General features: G+C 47.7%; 2 protein-coding genes across 4 annotated transcripts in view; one reads left to right on the forward strand and one right to left on the reverse strand.

Annotated features, from left to right (window-relative positions):
* The window catches only part of ARID3B (AT-rich interaction domain 3B), a 34,600-nt gene extending 18,097 nt beyond the window's left edge, over positions 1-16,503 (reverse strand). The window contains exons 1-4 of the mRNA XM_050978689.1: positions 16,352-16,503; positions 13,262-13,829; positions 3,690-3,764; positions 1,446-1,518 (exon numbers count right to left, since the gene is read on the reverse strand). Of these exons, the coding sequence (XP_050834646.1) occupies positions 1,446-1,518; positions 3,690-3,764; positions 13,262-13,783 (670 nt within the window). The 5' untranslated portion in view covers positions 13,784-13,829; positions 16,352-16,503. The remainder of the gene's footprint in view (positions 1-1,445; positions 1,519-3,689; positions 3,765-13,261; positions 13,830-16,351) is intronic.
* Positions 16,504-16,569: 66 nt separating this feature from the next.
* Positions 16,570-20,072, forward strand: LOC103823197 (actin beta like 2). 3 transcript variants are annotated; one of them, XM_050978690.1, is made up of 3 exons: positions 16,570-16,697; positions 17,678-18,674; positions 19,597-20,071. In XM_050978690.1, the coding sequence occupies exons 2-3, from the start codon at positions 17,688-17,690 to the stop codon at positions 19,738-19,740; spliced, it is 1,131 nt and encodes a 376-aa protein (XP_050834647.1). In that variant the 5' UTR covers positions 16,570-16,697; positions 17,678-17,687; the 3' UTR covers positions 19,741-20,071. The 3 variants fall into 3 exon arrangements, with proteins under 3 accessions (XP_050834647.1, XP_050834648.1, XP_050834649.1); XM_050978691.1 differs by having other exon boundaries at positions 16,586-16,697; positions 17,576-18,674; positions 19,597-20,072; XM_050978692.1 differs by having other exon boundaries at positions 16,593-16,687.
* Positions 20,073-20,276: the final 204 nt, after the last annotated feature.

Consider the following 20,276-nt stretch of genomic DNA (forward strand, 5'->3'; position numbering starts at 1 on the left):
CAAAACCCCACAAAGACCAGTTCCAGCCTCCCAGGAACAAAACCCCACAGAGGCCAGCTCCAGCTTCTCTCTGGTGTCCCCTCCCAGGAAAAAAACCCCACAGAGGCCAGTTCCAGCCTCCTAGAAAGAAAACCCCACAAAGAGCAGTTCCAGCCTCCCTCCTGTGTCCCCTCCCAGGAACAAAACCCCACAAAGAGCAGTTCCAGCTTGTCTCTGATGTCCCCTTCCATGGTTTCTGCTGCTCCAGGGCCCTTTGATGGCCCTTGGGGACAGCCCTGCACATCTGATCTGTGTTAGAGCTGCTCCTTCCCAGGGCCATCCCAAACCCATCCCAACCTTTTCATCCCTGCAGCTCCTGTGAAATCCCATTAATCTTTGCAGCCTCTGCTCCCTCAGCTCCTCCTGGACAGCAGCAAATCCCCGGGTTTGGGTTTTTACAGGGGGATTTTTATTGGCAGAGCTGATTCCCAGCCCCACGGACAGCAGGGACAAACTGAGCTGCTCTTCACACCCTGCTCCCAGGAGAGGAGCTGGATTTGGGGTTTTTGGGAACCAGGCAGCTCTTGAATCTGGGACTGGGATGTCAGAAACACTCTGCTCAAAGGGGAACTGGATTTAGGTTTTTTTGGGAACCAGGCAGCTCCTCAACCAGATTGGGATTGGGATGTCAGAAACACTTTGCCCTCAGGAGTGCAAGTTTTAGGGTTTTTTTTGGGAATAAGGCAGCTCTTGAATCTGGGATTGGGACATCAGAAACACCAGGTTTGGGGTTTTTTTGGTATAAGGCAGCTCTTGAATCTGGGATTAGGATGTCAGAAACACTCTGCTCTCAGGAGTGCCAGATTTTGGGGTTTTTTTAGGACCAGGCAGCTCTTCAGACTGGGATTGGGATGTCAGAAACACTTTGCCCTCAGGAGTGCCAGTTTTGGGGTTTTTTTGGAACAAGGCAGCTCTTGAGTCTGGGATTGGGATGTCAGAAACTCTGTGCCACTGACACCTCAGGGGCCACCAGAGACCACCCCAGGCCACTGCCACTCTTGGAGGGACAAGAGGGCACCCCAAACATTCAGAGGTGCTTCATGTTAGCCAACAGCCCAATTAAACACCTTTTAATTATCCCCAGTCTGCTCTGAGAACTGGATTGGGATCACTGGGAAGTCCAGGAAAAGGTTCCATGGACAACAGCAGCACTACATCAGAAGGGGAAGAAACTGAAGGCAAATTTAATTGAATTTCATTCAAAATAATCAAATTAATGTAATAATTTAATCTTTAAAATGAATTAATTTTTAAAAAATTAATTTAAAATAATTTAATTTAATTTACAGGGACTGCCCTACTGCTGCCCTCAAATGCCAAGGGAAATGGCCCAAACTCCAGGATTTGTTTTTCCAGCCTCAGGAGGGAAGAATTCCACCCCTGGAATTCCAGGAAAGGGCACTCACCCCTCTTCTGCATGAAGATGAAGAGGTCATCCAGGAACTCCTTCCTCTCGGGGTCGCTGTCCAGCTCGTACAGCTGAGGGGACAAAGCACAGTCAGCTGCCAGGAGACAGAACATTCCAGAACTCTGGCTGCTCCCAGGGGAAGGGAGAGCACAGGCAGAGGGGAGAGACACACAGAGGGGCCTGGGGGCTGGGTGGGCATGGCTGGGATGGAGCCCCAGGGGTGGCATGGAGCCCCAGGGGTGGGATCAGATTCCCAGAACTGGAAAAGAAAGATGAAAATGAAAAAGATCCCCAGAAATTGAATGGGTTCCCAGAGCTGGAAAAGAAAAGTGAAAATGAAAATGATCCCCAGGAATGGAATGGATCCCCAGAGATGGAAAAGAAAAATGAAAATTAAAAATATCCCCAGAAAGAGAATGGTTTCCCAGAAATGGAATGGATCCCCCAAAATGGAATGGATGCCCAGGAATGGGATGGGGTTCCCAGAACTGGAAAAGAAAAATGAAAGTGACCAAGATCCTCAGAAATGGAAAGGATGCCCAGGAATGGGATGGATCCTCAGAGCTGGGATGGGATTCCCAGAGCTGAAAAAGATCCCCAGAGGTAGAAAAGATCCCCAGAAATGGAATGGATCCCCAGAGCTGGGATGGGATTCCCAGAGCTGGAAAAGAAAAATGAAAATGAAAAAGATGCCCAGAAATGGAAAGGATTCTCAGAGGGAATGGAATGGATTCCAGAAATGACAGGGATCAACAAAAATGGAATGGGATTTTCAGAGATGGAATGGATCTCCAGGAACTGAATGGATCCCCAGAAATGGAAAAGATTTTCGGAGCTGGAATGGATCCCCAGAGGTGGAAAAGATCCCCAGAAATGGAAAAGATTTTCACAGCTGGAATGGATCCCCAGAAATGGGATGGATCCCCAGGAATTGAAAGGATTCCCAGAGCTGGAGTGGATCTCCAGAAATTGAATGGGTCCCCAGAGCTGGAAAAGAAAAATGAAAATAAAAAGGATCCCCAGAGATGGAATGGGATTCTCAGAGTTGGAAAAGATCCCCAGAGATGGAAAGGATGCCCAGGAATGGGATGGGATTCCCAGAGCTGGACAAGAAAAATGAAAATGAAAAGGATCCCCAGAGATGGAATGGATTCCAGAAATGAGAGAGATCCCCAGAGATGGAAAGGATTCCAAGAGCTGGAATGGATCCCCAGAAATGGGATGGATTTCCTGAGGTGGAAAAGAAAAATGAAAATGAAATAGATCCCCAGAAAGGGAATGGTTGCCCAGAAATGGAGTGGATCCCCCAAAATGGAATGGATCCCCAAAGCTGGAAAAGATTCCCAGGAATGGAACAAGATCCCCAGACTGGAAAAGAGAAATGAAAATGAAAAATATCCCCAGAATTGGAATGGGATTCCCAGAAATGGGATGGATCCCCAGAGCTGGAATGGATGCCCAGAGCTGGAAAAGAGAAATGAAAATGAAAAAGATCTCCAGAAATGGAAAGGATGCCCAGGGATGGAAAAGATTCCCAGAAATGGAAAGGATCCCCAGGAACTGAAAACATTCCCTGGAATGGAATGGGATCCCCAGAACAGGAACAAACCAAGAGCCTTCAGAAATGTCAGAAACCAGCCCAGGATTGATTTGCTGTGGGAATAATTTGTATTTATGATTTACAAATATTTATATTTATATAATACATATTTGAAAATTAGAAAATTTTATATTCTCTTTCTATAAACATCAATATCTCTAAAATGGAAATATTTTATAAAATATAAACATTTCTATAATAGAAAATTTCTATTCTATTTCTATAAATACAATTATTTTAATAAAATCTAAATATTTATCAACCAGAACTATTTATTAATCTATCATTTGGGCTTGAAACACCCAAATCAAAATGAAGTTGCCCAGGCAGTGGATCCCAGCAGAGAGGAGGATTTTGGGGCTGCATTCCCGGGAAGCTCTGGGAAGAGCAGAGCTGCCAGAGTTGGAACTGAGCACAGCATTCCAGAGGCAGGATATTCTCCTCCCAGCTGGATAAAAACTGGATTTAACCTTTTAAACATCCCAGGTTTGACTGTTGATTCCTATTTCAATAAGAATTCAATATTTTCACCCAACAGCAGGATGAGGCAGTGTTCCCAGCCATTCCCTGCAGGGAGGGCTCTGCCATGGATCAGGGGAGATCCCAAAAGTTCCCTAAATTTCCCAAATTTCCCAGACAAACCTTGGCAAAGTCTCGGGAGATCTCCCTGCCCCGGCCGCCGTCGCCCTCGTCGCTCCAGCTGCCGCCGCCGCCGTTCTGGGGAGGGAAAACAGCGCAGGATGGGGGGGGATCCTGGGGGTTTTGGGGTTTGGTTTTAGGGGATTTAGGCACCAACTCCCAGAACAGCAGCCGCTGGATGAGCTGCAGGGGCTGGGAAAGGCGGGGAGGGTTGGGATGTGGAGTTCAGGGTGCAGGGGATGGCTCTGTCTGGGGAGGTTGGAGCCTGAGAATGCAGCTTTGGGTCTGCTTTAGGGAGATTAAATCTTCCAGAAAATGATTTAGAAATGAAAGACGAACTAGAATTTATAAATTAAAATTAAAAGCTAAGCTAAAATTAATAAATTAAAACTGAAAGCAAAATTAAAATTAAAAAATTAAAATTAAAAGCGAAACTAAAATGAAAAAAGCTTCAAGAAGTATGGGGTGAATTGGAATCTATGAGTGTGGGAAATAAAGACATACTTTATTGCTTAATAAAATAAACATATAGATAAATTCTTTCTATAAATAGTAATATATAAATATTATATTTATTTATAACATATAAATAATATATTTATTGTTTGATATAAGTAAAAATTATATTATTGTTTAATAAGTATTACATATATGATAAATTATATATCTACTATATAATTATATACAGTAGATATATAATATCTAATATAATATAAAATATGTATTATACATAATATAAAATATATATTATATATTAGAATATATATTATAAATGATACACTATATATTATATAATATATTCTATATATTAAATAGATTATGAAGTATATTATATAGAATGTGTATTGCTTAATAAATATAATAATTGATATTATTTTGCTATTCAATGATTATGACATATGTAATAAATTATATATCTAATATCTAATTATATATTGGATACATAATATATATTGCATAATATATATTCTATATTATAATATATAATACATTAAATATAATATATATTATATATATCATATAGAACATTATGTAGAATATTTCATAAAAAGTGTGTTGTTTAATAAATATAATTAGTAAATTATATTATTTTACTATTTAATAATTAGTAAATATATAATAAATTATACATTTAATATATATTATATATTAGATATATAATATCTAATATAATATATAATATATTATGTATTATATACAATATATTATATATTATATTATGGATATAATACAATGATATATATAACAATATATAATATATAAAATATAATATTATATACAACATGTAATATATAATATATTATATTCTGGATATAATTATATATAAAATAATATATAATATGTAAAATATAATAATATATGGTATATTGTGGATATACTATATAATATAGTGTATTATATTATACATTATATAATATATATTATATATAATATTATATCAAATGTTATGTAGAATATTATATAGAACGTGTATAATATAATTATATATAGTATAATATACATATACGATGTTATAATATATTACATATTATATAATTATATATTCTATAGAATATATCTTTATATATTTTCAGTATATATTCTATATTATATGAAGAATATGTAATATATATGTTAATACAGGTATTTTATATATGATAATATATAACTATTGCATGTATATATTATATAAGTATTTAATGTATATATTAAAATAGTTAAGTATTTCTGATATGATTTTATTATTTTATGAGACACCCAGTTTATCACAGGGTGAAAACCTGAATTGTTGATAAGAGAATAAAAATAACCAAGAACCTGAAAAAGTTCTGTTTGTTTCTTCAATTTCAACACAAAACTTTTGAGGGGTTTTGAGTTAAAATGTCCCATCCTGGGGAGTGGAAATTCACCTGCAGCCCCTCTGTGCCTCTGCTGGGGTGACATCCTGCACCTGCACAGTGTCACCCTCCCCTCCTGACCTCCAGGCCATCCTCCCTGGAAGAGCAGGAGCAGGAGGAGGGCAGTCACCCCCTGACTCCAGGAGCGTGAGGATTTCCCACCAGGGAAATGCAAATCCCAGCTTTGCTGGGGTAAGGATCATGGAAAGGATTCATCTGGTTAGGAGCTGTTCCATTTGGGAATCACCATGCTGGAATGGCCTCCAGAGGCTGGAACAGGCTCCAGCTGGATGGAAGGCCAGGATAACCCTGAAATAAATGCAGGCATCCTGAGAACAACAATTCCATAAAGTCCTGGTACAGGATGGGTTGGAGAAGAAAAGGGCTAAATCCACCTGGATAAACTCATGGGGAGAAAAGGTACAAAAACCCCCCAAAAGCACCTCTGGGAATTGTGGAGAAATAAATTCTGAGTTCTGAAATAAAGCAGCACCTCCAGGTGGATGGAAATCCAAGAAAACCCTGAAATAAATGCAGGCACCCTGAGAACAACATCTCCATAAAGTCCTGGTCCAGGGTGGGCTGGAGAAAGGAAAAGCCAAATTCACCCAGATAAACCCATGGACAGAAAAGGTCCCAGCACCCCAAAAGCACCCCTGGGAATTGTGGAGAAAACAATTCTGAATTCTGAAATAAAGCAGCACCTCCAGGTGGATGGAAGGCCAGGATAACCCTGAAATAAATCCAGGCACCCTGAGAGCACCAATTCCATCAAGTCCTGGTCCAGGATGGGCTGGAAAAAGAAGAAAGAGCCAAATCCATCTGGACAAACACACAGAGAGAGAAGGTCCCAGCACCCCAAAAGCCCCCTGGGAATTGCAGAGGTGCTGCAGCACCCCAACCTCCCAGCATCACCTGGCTGTGAGGCTCACCCTGAGTGAGGGAGATGCACAGCTCCCTAATGCCTGCTGATTGGGTTTGGGCCACTAATTGCTGCTGCAAAGTCAATTAGCCAGGGAGCTCCATCAGCTGAGGGATATTGGATGGGGGATTATTGCCACTTGTGCTGTGTCAGCTCTTTGTGGCACAGGATCAATTCCCAGCCCTCTCCATCTCATGTCCTTTCTCCCTCAGCCTCTCTCTCTCTCTCTCTCTCTCTCTCTCTCTCTCCAGCAGAGATTAAACCCACAGAGTTTTGGCTAATTATGGAAACATCCATAAAACTCCTAAAACTGATCACTGGGATCAAACCCATGGACAGCCAGGACGAGACAGAGGGGCAGGAAAGGGAGGCAGCAGGGATTTCCCAGCCTGCACACTCAGGGATTTGCAGGTTCAGCTTTCTGACCCTTCCCTCTGGCTGCTTCCTTTCCCTGGGATATAAATCCAGAGGCAGAATTTGCTTCCAGAGGGAATTCTGGTCATGCTGAGAGCTTATTCCACTCCATTTGAGGGCAGGGATGAGAAAGGAGAGGGATTAAAGGAGGCAATTCCCTCCCACCAGTGAGTTTGAACTTGGGATAATTCCCAGGAACGAAACTTTTAAAGACTCTGGAAAATTAAACAGAACACATTTGGGTTGTTTTCTAGGAAATAATAATTTAAAAAAGGGTGATCAGGCCAGAATGGCAAAGGATGAGCAGAATAAATCCATTTCCCACAGCTCCAGCCTGGGATCTGGGGGGCACCTCCAGAGAAAAGGAGCTTAGGGCAGCTGAGGGCACCAGGCTTTGGCCATATGGCCACCAAAGCAGCAGGGATGGCTGTCACCTGCTGTCACCTGAGCGGGGCCAGCTGCTGCACCTCCCCCTGCTGCTCTGGGGAGGGTTTGGGGACATTTCCCACTGCCAGGGGACAAGGAGAGAGCTCCTTGGGGAGCTCTCCATGGGCCACCAGAACTCCCCCTGTGCCACTGAGACCTCATGGGCCACCAGAGTCCTCCTTGGGCCACTGACACCTCAGAGAGCCCTTCATGTGCCACCAGAGCCCCCTCTGTGCCACTGACACCTCAGGGGCCACCTCAGCCCCTCCCTGGGCCACCAACACCTCAAGGGCCACTGAAGCCCTCCCTGGGCCACTGACACCTCAGAGAGCCCTTCATGTGCCATCAGAGCCCTCCCTGTGCCACTGACACCTCATGGGCCACCAGAGCCATCCCTGTGCCACCACAACCTTCCCTGTGCCACCAGAGCCATCCCTGTGCCACCAACACTTCGGGGGCCACCACAGCCCCCCCTGTGCCACTGATACCTCGAAGGCCACTAGAGCCATCCCTGGGCCACTGACACCTCAGAGAGCCCTTCCTGTGCCACCAGAGCCCCCTCTGTGCCACCAACACCTCAGGGGCCACCACAGCCCCTCCCTGGGCCATCAACACCTTGGGGGCCACTGAAGCCCTCCCTGGGCCACGGACACCTCAGGGGCCACCAGAGCCCTCCTTGTGCCACCACCACCTTGGGCACCATCCAAGGCCCCCCAGTGCCCCCTGCCCAGTGCCAGGTGCAGCTCCAGGAGCCCCTTTTGGGATCCCTGGAACACCTGAGCAGAGCCAAGCCCAGGTGGGCACAGCAGCTCTGGAGTTAACCCCTGAGCTGCCACGCTGCCCAACACCTCCCATCCTCTGCAGGACAAAAACCTTCCAGAGCACAAGAGTGGGAACTCCTCCTGGGAAAGCCAGGCTCAGCCTGCACCCCCTCACTTGGCACAGGGATTTTTGCAGAGTTTTTTAAGCCAGGAATCTGCTGAAATCCCCACCTGGGGATGAGCCCTCCCCTGCCCCGTGGGTTGAATCAATGAAAAGTGCAGCAATTTCAGGATTATCAGGGAATCCACAGAAATTCCTTTTGTGGGCAGAGTTAAGCCTTAGGAAGTGAAACAGATGCTCTGAGAAAGAAAACTGTTGTAGAACAAACGCTGATAAGATCAGGGCTGCTGCCTGGAGCTGCAAGTTCTCAGGCAGGGAGAGCCAAGGGGTAATTACTGCCCACAGCAGCTCCCTGCAATGGGAACCCAGCCTTGCTAATAACACAGCTCCATTCAGCAGCTTCAAAGGCAGCCCCTGAAAACATCTGAGGGATTTCAGGAATGGCAGGGAGGATGGGGAAGGGAAGGGCTGAGCTCTAACCATTAATTGCTATTTTTTTTTATTTTTAATGAAGTTCCTTTCACGTGGTCCCAGGAGCAAACAGGAACCTGCTGCCTCATCCTTGAGGGAACGCTGGGCTCTCGGAATTCCTGCTGCTCCCAAAGACTCAGAGGAGTCAGGATTGGTTTGGGGGGAGAAGAGGGATCCCCAGTGGCAGGATTCCAGCAGCTGGCAGCTCCTGAGGGCAGCCTGAACTCCTCCACCACTCCTACAGACAAACGTGGCACTGCAGAAACCCCACAGAGATCTGGGTGCCCCCTTCTCCTCCTCGGGATCCCAACTCACCCCTGGGGCCCTGCAGGGGAGGAGCTGGGCGTCTCTGAATTCCCATTTCCCTTTCCATGGGAATCCTCTGAATTTCCATTTCCCTTTCCATGGGAATCCTCTGAATTTCCATTTCCCTTTCCTCAGAGAATCCTCTGAATTTCCATTTTCATTTCCATTTCTCTTTCCCTTCCTTTCCCTTTCCTTTCCTTTCCATTTCCTTGGGGATCCTCTGAATTTCCATTTTCATTTTCATTTCCTTTCCTTTTCCCTTTCCTTGGGGAATCCTCTGAATTTCCATTTCCTTTCCTTTTCCCTTTCCTTTCCTTGGGGAATCCTCTGAATTTCCATTTTCCTCTCCTTTCCATTTTCTTTTCCTTGGGGAATCCTCTGAATTTCCATTTTCCTCTCCTTTCCATTTTCTTTTCCTTGGGGAATCCTCTGAATTTCCATTTCCTTTCCTTTTCCCTTTCCTTTCCTTGGGGAATCCTCTGAATTTCCATTTTCTTTTCCTTGGGGAATCCTCTGAATTTCCATTTTCCTCTCCTTTCCTTTTTCCTTTTCCTTGGGGAATCCTCTGAATTTCCTTTCTTTTCCTTTTTCCTTTCCTTTCCCTTCTCTCCCTTCCTTTCTTCTTTCCCTTCTTCTTTTCCCCTTTCCTTTCCATTTCCCTTTCCTTTCCTTGGGAATCCTCTGAATTTCCATTTCCCTTTCCTTGGGAATCCTCTGATTTCCCTTTTCCCTTTCCCTTCCTCAGGGAATCCTCTGAATTTCCATCTTCCTCTCCTTTCCTTTTTCCTTTCTTTCAGGAATCCTCTGAATTTCCATTTCCCTCTCCTTTTCTTAGGGAATCCTCTGAATTTTCTTTCTTTTCCTTTTCCTTTTTCCATTCCTTTCCCTTCCTATTCTTTCCTTCCCTTCCCCTTCCCCTTTCTTTTCCTTTCCCCTTTCCTTTCCTTCTCCTTTTCCTTCTCCCTTCCCTTCCCTTCCAGCTGATTTCTCTCCATGAACAGCCTGAGCTCTGGGAAGGGTCAGGTCAGGATTTTTCAGCATTTCTGGGGGGGCTGCCCTGAGACATCCCCAAAATCCCGGGCACAGCCCACTGCCAGGGAGCTCCAGGGAAAGGGCAAGGAGCAGGGGCTGGGCCTGAAATCTGGACTTATTTATTCCCACACTCCTCATTCCCAAGCTGGAAATTTGGGATTTATTCTTACATTCCTGATTTCCAAGCTGGAGACTGGAAATCTGGGATTTATTCATTCTCACATTCCTCATTTCCAAGATGGGGCCTGGAGATCTGGGATTTGGGGCTCTGGGAATGCTCCAGGAGCAGGGCACAGGACTGGGGAAAGAGGCTGAAAAAGCAAAGCCTAATCCAGGAATCGTTTGGAAACAAACTGGAGAATCTGTTTTTATCCTGCATTTTCTGGATATTAAAGAGAGAGAGCAAAGAATAATCCAGGAATCATATTGGAAACAAACTGGAGAATCTGTTTTTATCCTGGATTTTTCGGAGCAAAGCCTAATCCAGAAATCATTTTGGAAACAAACTGGAGAATCTGTTTTTATCCTGGATTTTTCGGAGCAAAGCCTAATCCAGAAATCATTTTGGAAACAAACTGGAGGATCTGTTCCATCCTGGATTTTCTGGAGTAAAGCCTAATCCAGGAATCATTTTGGAAACAAACTGGAGGATCTGTTCCATCCTGGATTTTCTGGAGTAAAGCCTAATCCAGGAATCATTTTGGAAACAAACTGGAGGATCTGTTCCATCCTGGATTTTCTGGATACTAAAGAGAGAAAGCAAAGGAAAGAGCCCATCCCTGTCAAAACTGCCTGGATATTAAAGATTCCAAGGGATGAAGAGCTGCCCACCCAATTCCCTCCCTTTCCTGGCCCTGCTTTGATTCCCCAGCTCTGAACAGGGAATCAGCAGCTCCACCTGGACCCCAGCCACACATCCAAGCCATTCCACCTCCAAAATCCTTGGGACAACAGAGGGCCCTGTCCTTTTCCTGCCACCCTTTCCCACTGCTCTCCAGAGCTGCCCCTGCCATTCCTTTGTAACTCACTCCTGAACCTCCTGCCCGTGGATTCCTGCCACTCCTGCTCTTCCCAGCAGCCAAAGTGCTTTTATTTGAATTTTTCCTGCTTCAGCAGCAAAATATTTTTCCTTCCCAGCAGCAGAAGTGGTTTTATTGGAGTTTTTCCCGGGCACTTTAAGCTCCTGGATTGAAGTGGCTTCCCAGTGGGCCAAAGCACATTGTGCCAACCCTGGAATGATGTTTTATTCCATTTTTTTCCCCTCCTGCACACAAGGCCCGGCTGGTTTCATGGCCACTGGCCTGGCCAGAGTGACCAGTGAGATGTGCCAACAGGAGGGAGAAGCACCAGCTGGGCAAGGAGGAAGGCCAGCCCCAGACTAAGCCGAGCTTATTTGGCTTTTTAAAGACAGAGATCCCTTCAGCCCTGAGCCCTGCTCCTTCTCCCCACCCAGAGCAATTGTCACCACTCCCATCCCCTAAATTCTGAGTGACAAACACACCTCATCTGAGCAACTCCCTCTCCTGGGCCCTGTCCCTTGGAGAAAACCCAGCAGCCAGGGCTTCCCTGGGGGTTTTAGAGCCCAGAGCTGTTCCCTGAGGAGCTGGGGAGGGACAGACCCCAGGGACCACTGCAATCCCACTGCCACACAGGGAACCACCCCACCACCCCTGGCTCTCAGCTGCAAGGAGCAGCAATTCTTCACTCAGAGGTGGAACTCGCCTCCCACCAGGCAGCAGCAGCAGCTCCTGCTGCCTTTGCCTCTTCTCTCTCCTTTCCTTTTCCTTTTCCCTTTCCTTTTCTCTCTTCTTCCCTATTCCCTTTTCTTTTCTCTCTCCTTTCCTTTTCCCTTTCCCTTCTCCTTTTAATTTTCTTTTTCCTTTTCCCTTTCCTTTCCTTCCTCCTTTCCTCCTCCCTTTTCCCCTTTCCTTTTTCCATCCTTCCTACCTTCCTTTTCCCTTTCCTCTTTCCTTTCTTTTCCCTTTCCCTTCTCCTTTTCCCTTTCCCTTCTCCTTCCTCCTTTCCCCTTCCCTTTTCCCGTTTCCCTTTCCTTTTTCCTTTCCCCTTTCTCTTTCCTTTCTTTTCCCTTTCCCTTCTCCTTCCTCCTTTCCCCTTCCCTTTTCCCCTTTCCTTTTTCCTTTCCCCTTTCCTTTCTTTTCCCCTTTCCCTTCTCCTTTCCCCTTTAATTTCTCCTTTTCCTTCTCCTTTTCCCTTTCATTTCTCCTTTTCCCTTCTCCTTTTCCCTTTCATTTCTCCTTTTCCCTTCTCCTTTTCCCTTTCATTTCTCCTTTTCCCTTTCCCTTCTCCCTTTCATTTCTCCTTTTCCCTTTCCCTTCTCCTTTTCATTTCTCCTTTTCCCTTTCCCTTCTCCTTTTCATTTCTCCTTTTCCCTTTCCCTTCTCCTTTTCATTTCTCCTTTTCCCTTTCCCTTCTCCTTTTAATTTCTCCTTTTCCCTTTCTCCTTCATTTCTCCTTTTCCCTTCCCCCTTTCCTTTCCCTTTCCATTTTCCCTTTTCTTTCTCCTCTTTCCTGTCCTCTTTCCTCTCCTCTCCTCTGGAATACAAACCCTCTGGCTCCCAGGATCAGGTCCCATCCCCCAGCACTCAAAAATCCACAATTCCAAGTTCCCAAACCTCTGACAAGAAGTAACCCCAGTGAGATATTAAATGACCAAACCACCAGATTTCCCCCAAAATCCCACCCCACAGAGGCTCACACAGAGCAGGGAAATCCACAAAGCCAACACCTGGTGGGATCTTCTGGCAGCAGGGAACCAGCAGGGAGCACAGCGTCCTGGCACTTTTTGTACCAAAACAATCCCAAAAAAATGGGATTATTTGGGTACAAAATGGTTTGAAACAGGAGAGATCCTGCTCTGAAATAACAGAATTCTGAGGGAAATTCATATTATTTCCTTTCATTTTTGATTTGGGGCAGCAAGGATTTACTGGGCTGGCCCTAAATCCAACTTTCAATGGGGATAAATCCTGGAAATAAACACAAAACTTGCACTTTGTGTCCCCCCAGATTGTCCTTCTTGGTGGGAAAGGGACCAAATTCAGGTCATCTGAGTGGGGGTTTGGGGGGTTTCACAGCACACCCCCAGCTGGGGGGGGAAGAAAGGAAAAACCAACCCCAAAGACCCCCAGAGCTCCTGGCACCTCCCTCCTGGCACTTTGGGGGGAAAAATGGGATTATTTTGGTACAAAATGGTTGGGAACAGGAGCGATGGTGCAGGGACTGACCTGTTTGAGCTGCTCGTCCGGGCGCCAGCCGGGGCGGCCCGCGGGGCCCGCGCAGCGTTGGGCGGGGTCTGTGCCCGGCTCCTCCCTGCCCTGCTGGGTGCCCAGCGCGGGGCTGGCACCGCAGCCCGCCCTGCCCTTGGCGTGGGCACCTTTGGGAGCGCGGAAACACGGCAGGGCAGAGCAGCTCTGCCGGCCGGGCAGCGCGGTGCCGTCCTCCAGCTCAGCACCGTCTTCATCCTCCTCTTCATCCTCCTCCTCTTCATCCTCCTCCTCCTCCTCCTCGGAGTTGCTCTGCTCGAAGGCGCGGCCGGCTGCAGCGGGGGCTCTGCCCGCGGGAGGGACAGCGGGGGGCACAGCGGGGGTCACCGCCGGGGCGCGCCCGGGGAAGGGCGGCGGTGTCGGGAAGGGCACCTGCGGCTCCCGGCGGCGCTCCCGGCAATCCATGGGCACCGCTGGCTGCTGCTGCTGCTGCTGCTGCTGCTGCTGCTTCTGCAGCTGCTCCACCACCGCCTGCAGCTTCATCCCGCCGTGCGCATGGCTGGCGGCCCCGGCGGGAGCCGCGCAGGATCTGCCGGGGAGACAAACGCGGCTGAGGCTCGAGAGCGGCCGGCGCTGCTGCTTTCATCTCTTCCCCAGGAAGGGAGGGAGGGAGGGGAGGGAGGGGAGGGAGGGGATGGACGGAGCAGAGCCGGGGCTCTTTCCTGTGCAGGAGACCGTAAAACGACCAGCGCGGCCGGAGCGGCCCCGGCCTGCGGGGCTGGGCTGGGGTTGTTGGGAGGCTCCGCTGTGCCCCAGGGCTCTGTGCGGGACGGGCAGCCCGAAAAGGACACAGCCAGAAGGAGCCTGGCCACGTTTGGAGAAATAAAAATAGAAGGAAAAAATATATATTTATATATGTGTGTGTGTGCGAGGCTATCGCTAAATTTCTCTGTGCTCTCACTCTGTGGCTAAACCCCTCCTGCTTCATAGGAAAAATGGAAATCAATACTAAAAATAAATGGAAAAATAATTTATATACACACACACACACACACATATATATATATGTATTTATATCTCCATAGATATATATAAATATATATATACACACACAAAAATATATATATGTCTCCATATATATTTATATCCATCCATCTATCTATCTATCTACCTATCTATATATCCATATATACACACCCCATGCCAGGCTATCCCTAAATTCTTCCATTCTCTCACTCTATGGCTAAACCCCTGCCACTTCATAGGAAAAAATAGAAATAATAATAAAAAGTAAATGGAAAAAATAATTTATATATATATATATATATATACACACACACATATATACATATATATACACACACAGACATATATTTTTACATCCATATATCTACTTATATATATGTATACACATCTCCATGTATATATATTTATATCTCCAATATCTCCATATATATCCATATATTTATATCTATATACACACACACCCATGCCACACTATCCCTAAATTCTTCTGTGCTCTCACTTTGTGCCTAAACCCCTGCCACTTCACAGGAAAAAATGGAAATCAACGGAAAAATAAATGTTATATATAGATATGTATACATATATATATATACACACACAAACATATCTATATATAAATATATATGTATCTCCATATATTTATATAAAAAATATATATATACACACACTAAACCCCCTCCACTTCATAGGAAAAACCAGAAATAAATGGAAAAATGAATTTTATATAGCTATCTATCTATAGATCTACCTCCATATATATATATACATATATATACATATATATACATATATATACATATATATACATATATATATATATATATATATACACACACACACACCCGTGCCAGGCTATCCCTGAATTCTTCTGTACTCCCACTCTGTGCCTAAACCCCTGCCACTTCATAGGAAAAAGATTTTAAAATAAATAGAAATTAAAATAAACAGACAGACAAATAAACAATCACCATAACTAAATAAAAATAAACAAATAAATAAATAAATATACACACATCTATACACACACACACCCTTGCCAGGCAGGGATTTGGCAGGAGGGGCTATCCCTAAACTCTTCTGGGGGAAAAAAGGGATTATTTTGGGGAAAAAAAAAAAAATTGGACCTTTCAGGCCACCTCTCATGGCCCCACCTCACTTTCAGGGTCACTTTTTGTGTCCCTCTTTCACTCTTAAGGTCTCCCCTGGTCACTTTTGGTGTCCCTCCCCTGCTTTTTGTCTCCCTCCCTCACTTTCAGGGTCACTTTTGGTGTCCCTGCCTCATTTTCAGGGTCACTTTTAGTGACTTTCCCCAGGTTTTTGTGCCTCTTCCTCACCTTTAGGGTCACTTTTTGTGTCCCTCCCTCACTTTCTGTGCCCCTGCCTCGTTTTCAGGGTCTCTTTGTGTGTCCCTCCCTCACCTTTAGGGTCACTTTTGCTGTCCCTCACTTTCAGGGTCTCTCCCTGTCACTTTCTGAGTCCCTCCCTGACTTTCAGGGTCCCTTTTGGTGTCTTTCCCGTTTTTTTGTGTCCCTCCCTCACTTTCAGGGTCTCCCCCCTGTCACTTTTGGCTTCTCCCCCTCAATTTCAGGCTCTCTCCCCTGCTTTTTGTGGCCCTGCCTCACTTTCAGGGTCTCTTTTTGTGGCCCTGCCTCACTTTCAGGGTCACTTTTGGTGTCCCTCCCTCATTTTCAGGGTCTCCTTCCATCACTTTTTGTGTCCCTCCCTCACTTTTAGGGTCTCCCTCTGTCACTTTTGGTGTCGCTCTCGTTTTTTGTGTCCCCCCCCCCGTCACTTTCAGGGTCTCTTCCCACACTCCGGAGGGCCCAGCCCGACTTTCCCACCCACGGCGGGCTTTGAATCCCTTTCACTCCCGGTTTTCAGCGGCTCCCGTGGCAAGCAGCGCTCGGGAACCGCCTTGCCAGAGTTCAACCCGCACCGAGGGCCGGTCATTAATTAATTAATTAATTAATGAACCCCCGTCTCACGGCGGGCAGGACCGAGGGCTCCCACCCTCCCCTCAGGCGGAAATACCGAGGGGCCCCGACCGCCCCCTCCCCCCCGAAGCACCGCGGTTCCCCCCGTTACCTCCCGTGGCGGGTCCCGCCGGTCCGTGCGCGGCCGCCTCAGCTCCTCCTTCCTTCCTTCCTTCCGTCCTCCCCTCCTTCCTTTCCTTTCCCTTCCCTTCCTTTCCTTTCCCTTCCCTTCCTCCTTCCCCCCTCCCGCCCCTTCCTCGCCCGGCCGGAAGCACCGGAAGTGCCCTCACCGCTTCCGGGAACGGCCGGCAGGGGGGGGGAGGAGGGAAAACCACAGCCAATCAAAAAGCGCGCTGCCTGACCGGCTTCCGGTTCCGGCTGGTATAAAAAGCGCGCGCGGCGCGCGGGCCCGGCAGTCGCGGAGGAGGCACCGCTGGAGGCTGAGGGAGTGCGTGAGGGTGAGCGGGGCCCTGCGAACGCCCGGAGCCGAGCGGGACAGCGGGGATGGCGTTTAGGGGTTCCCCCCAGTGTCTGAGCTTTGAGGCGTGGCTTAGGGGTCCCTCGGAGGGAGGGTTAAGTCTCATTATGTCTGTTCGAGCTGTGAAGGTGGGTTTGGAGGGATTCCCTGTGGCCCTTTGAGCCTTCAGCGTAGGGTTAAGGGTCTCTCGGGGTGTTTAGAGGCTTCTCCGTTTGCGTTTGGGCTTTCTGGGGGGAATTTTAGGGATGTGTCTCTCGGGGAAGGGCTTAGGGTCCCTTCATGTCTGTTTAGGCCCTCAGACGGGGCTTAGGGTCCCCTCCTAAGGGGTCTGTCCATTCAGACCCCTAGGGAGGGTTAGGGATCCCTCAATGTCTATTTAGGCCCTTAGGACAGGGTAGGGGTTCCCCAATGTTTATTTGAGCCCCCAGGGAAGTTTAGGGGTTCCCCAATGTCTATTTGGTCTCTTAGGACAGGGTTAGGGCTCCCCCTCATGCCTGTTTGGGCCCTTAGGGAGTTCCCCTCATGTCTGTTCAGGCTCTGAGTGAGGGATTTGGGATTCTCCCCCGCCCCGTGTCTGTCTGGGCCCTCAGGGAAGGTTGGGATACCCTGCTGTGGTCCTTGGGGTGGAATTTAAATTCCCTCAAGTCTGTGCTGGTGGGGGGCTGATCCCTAGGAAAGGAGTGAGAATCTCAGAACATTTTGGGTTGGAAGAACCTCAAGGATGTTTTCATTCCCAACCCCTGCCATGGATGTGGACACCTTCCACAGCCCTGTGCTTGTCCTTTCGGGGACTCATCTATTCCTACGTGTTTTCTGAGGCCATCAAGCAATATTTTACCTCCCTGCCTTACCCTGCAGACCCCTCAGGGCTTCATTCCCACCCTCCCTGGTGCATCCCCACGGGGCAGGGAGTGCCACCCCCAGGCAGGGAGTGCCACCCCTGCGTCTCTCTGCCCCCAGGCCGGGCGGGATGGCTGACGAGGAGATCGCTGCCCTGGTGGTGGACAACGGCTCGGGGATGTGCAAGGCCGGCTTCGCTGGGGACGACGCTCCCCGCGCCGTCTTCCCCTCCATCGTGGGGCGGCCGCGGCACCAGGGCGTCATGGTGGGCATGGGCCAGAAGGACAGCTACGTGGGTGACGAGGCGCAGAGCAAGAGGGGGATCCTCACCCTCAAGTACCCCATCGAGCACGGCATCGTCACCAACTGGGACGACATGGAGAAGATCTGGCACCACACCTTCTATAACGAGCTGCGCGTGGCGCCCGAGGAGCACCCGGTGCTGCTCACCGAGGCGCCCCTCAACCCTAAAGCCAACAGGGAGAAGATGACGCAGATCATGTTCGAGACCTTCAACACGCCCGCCATGTACGTGGCCATCCAGGCCGTGCTGTCCCTCTACGCCTCGGGGCGCACCACGGGCATCGTGATGGACTCGGGCGACGGCGTCACCCACACGGTGCCCATCTACGAGGGCTACGCCCTGCCCCACGCCATCCTGCGCCTGGACCTGGCGGGCCGCGACCTCACCGACTACCTCATGAAGATCCTCACCGAGAGGGGCTACAGCTTCACCACCACGGCCGAGCGGGAAATCGTGCGCGACATCAAGGAGAAGCTGTGCTACGTGGCGCTGGACTTCGAGCAGGAGATGGCCACGGCCGCCTCCTCCTCCTCGCTGGAGAAGAGCTACGAGCTGCCCGACGGGCAGGTCATCACCATCGGCAACGAGCGCTTCCGCTGCCCCGAGTCCATCTTCCAGCCCTCCTTCCTGGGCATGGAGTCCTGTGGCATCCACGAGACCACCTTCAACTCCATCATGAAGTGTGACGTGGACATCAGGAAGGATCTCTATGCCAACACCGTGCTGTCCGGGGGCACCACCATGTACCCGGGCATCGCCGACCGCATGCAGAAGGAGATCACGGCTCTGGCTCCCAGCACCATGAAGATCAAGGTGGGCAGGGCCTGGTGCTTGTCAGGGTCCCAGGGCAGGGTGGGAGATGAGAATCTGACCCCATGTCCTCAGAAGGCTGATTTATTATTACATTATATTAAAAGAATGCTATACTAAACCTATACTAAAGGAAAAGATGAGGGATCACTCCATGTCCTCAGAAGGCTGATTTATTATTATATGATATATTATTATATATTATAAGATTGCTACAGTAAAACAATACTAAAGGAAAAGCTGAGGAATCTGGCTCCATGTTCTTAGAAGGCTGATTTATTATTTTGTTATGTTATATTAAAAGAATGCTATACTGTCACAGGCATATTTTCTGAGAAATCCTTTCTCTAGGATTTTCTCCTGAGAAGCCTCAGGATTGAAATGTAAACAATAATTATCTGATGGCTGTGGAATTGGTCTGGAGGTGGTTCACCAACAGGTGCATCTTTGATTGGTCTCATGTGGATTGTTGTCACTTGATGACCAATGACAGCCAGGCTGTGAGCAGTCCCAAGATTTTATTGTCATTCCTTTCCTTGCTAGCCTTGCTAACACTGATGTCTCCTTTCTCTTTCTTTAGTGTAGCTTTAATACATAATTTTATTTTCATATACTATGTGGTGGTGCTCAAAGGGGTCCCAGGACAAGGGAGGAGATGAGAATCCTGACTCCATGTTTCAGAAGGCTGATTTATTATTTTATGATATATATTAAAAGAAAATTAAACTACACTGGAAGAATAGAAGAAAGGATTTAATGAGAAGGCTTAAAAGGAAAAGGAATAGTGATAAAATCTTGTGACTGACCAGAATCTGAGACAGCTGGACTGGGATTGGTCATGGAATATCCCAGTGATGGGGAGGGCAAGGTGGGCACAAGGGGGCTGGAACAGCTCTGATCCCCCTCTCTCTCTGTCCTGGTGCAGATCATCGCTCCCCCTGAACGCAAATACTCCGTGTGGATCGGGGGCTCCATCCTGGCCTCGCTCTCCACCTTCCAGCAGATGTGGATCAGCAAGCAGGAGTATGACGAGTCCGGGCCCTCCATCGTGCACCGGAAATGCTTCTAGAGGGGCTGCTGGCAGCACCCCCTGAACCCTGCTGGCAGCACCCCCACACCCTGCTGGCACTCCTGCCACCCCACTGCTCCTTAGCTCCCGTTCCCTCGTCCAGGTACTAATTAGCAATTAGTCTGTGTGTGTTTTAATGGCTCGTTAGGCTCCTGCTCCTCTTCCTCAGACAGAGGGTTGTTCACTTTCCCTGTGTAACACCAATAGGATGACACTAAGGTTAGGTTTGTCACCTCTAGGTTTGTCACCTCTAGGTTTGTCACCTCTATGTTTCTTTGTAGGAAAAGAAATAAACTTCCCAGGTTTAAACACTTAAAAAAAAAAAGCTGATTTTGTTTGCTTTCTTTCAGGGCTGGGTTCTCTATCCCCTTGCCACAAAGAATTATTGGGTGAAAGGTTTTGGGATTCTGACCTGGCTTGAAGTTAAAGCTTAGGCTGCATTTCGTTTTCTGAATTCTCTTCAAATCCCATCAGGGCCCTTTGTGCTGCTCGGACCATTTTAAGAGCTGTTAGGCAGCAAAGCGTGCCTGGAATGT

Source organism: Serinus canaria, chromosome 10 (genome assembly GCF_022539315.1).
Source record: "Serinus canaria isolate serCan28SL12 chromosome 10, serCan2020, whole genome shotgun sequence".
NCBI classification, from domain to species: Eukaryota; Metazoa; Chordata; class Aves; order Passeriformes; family Fringillidae; genus Serinus; species Serinus canaria.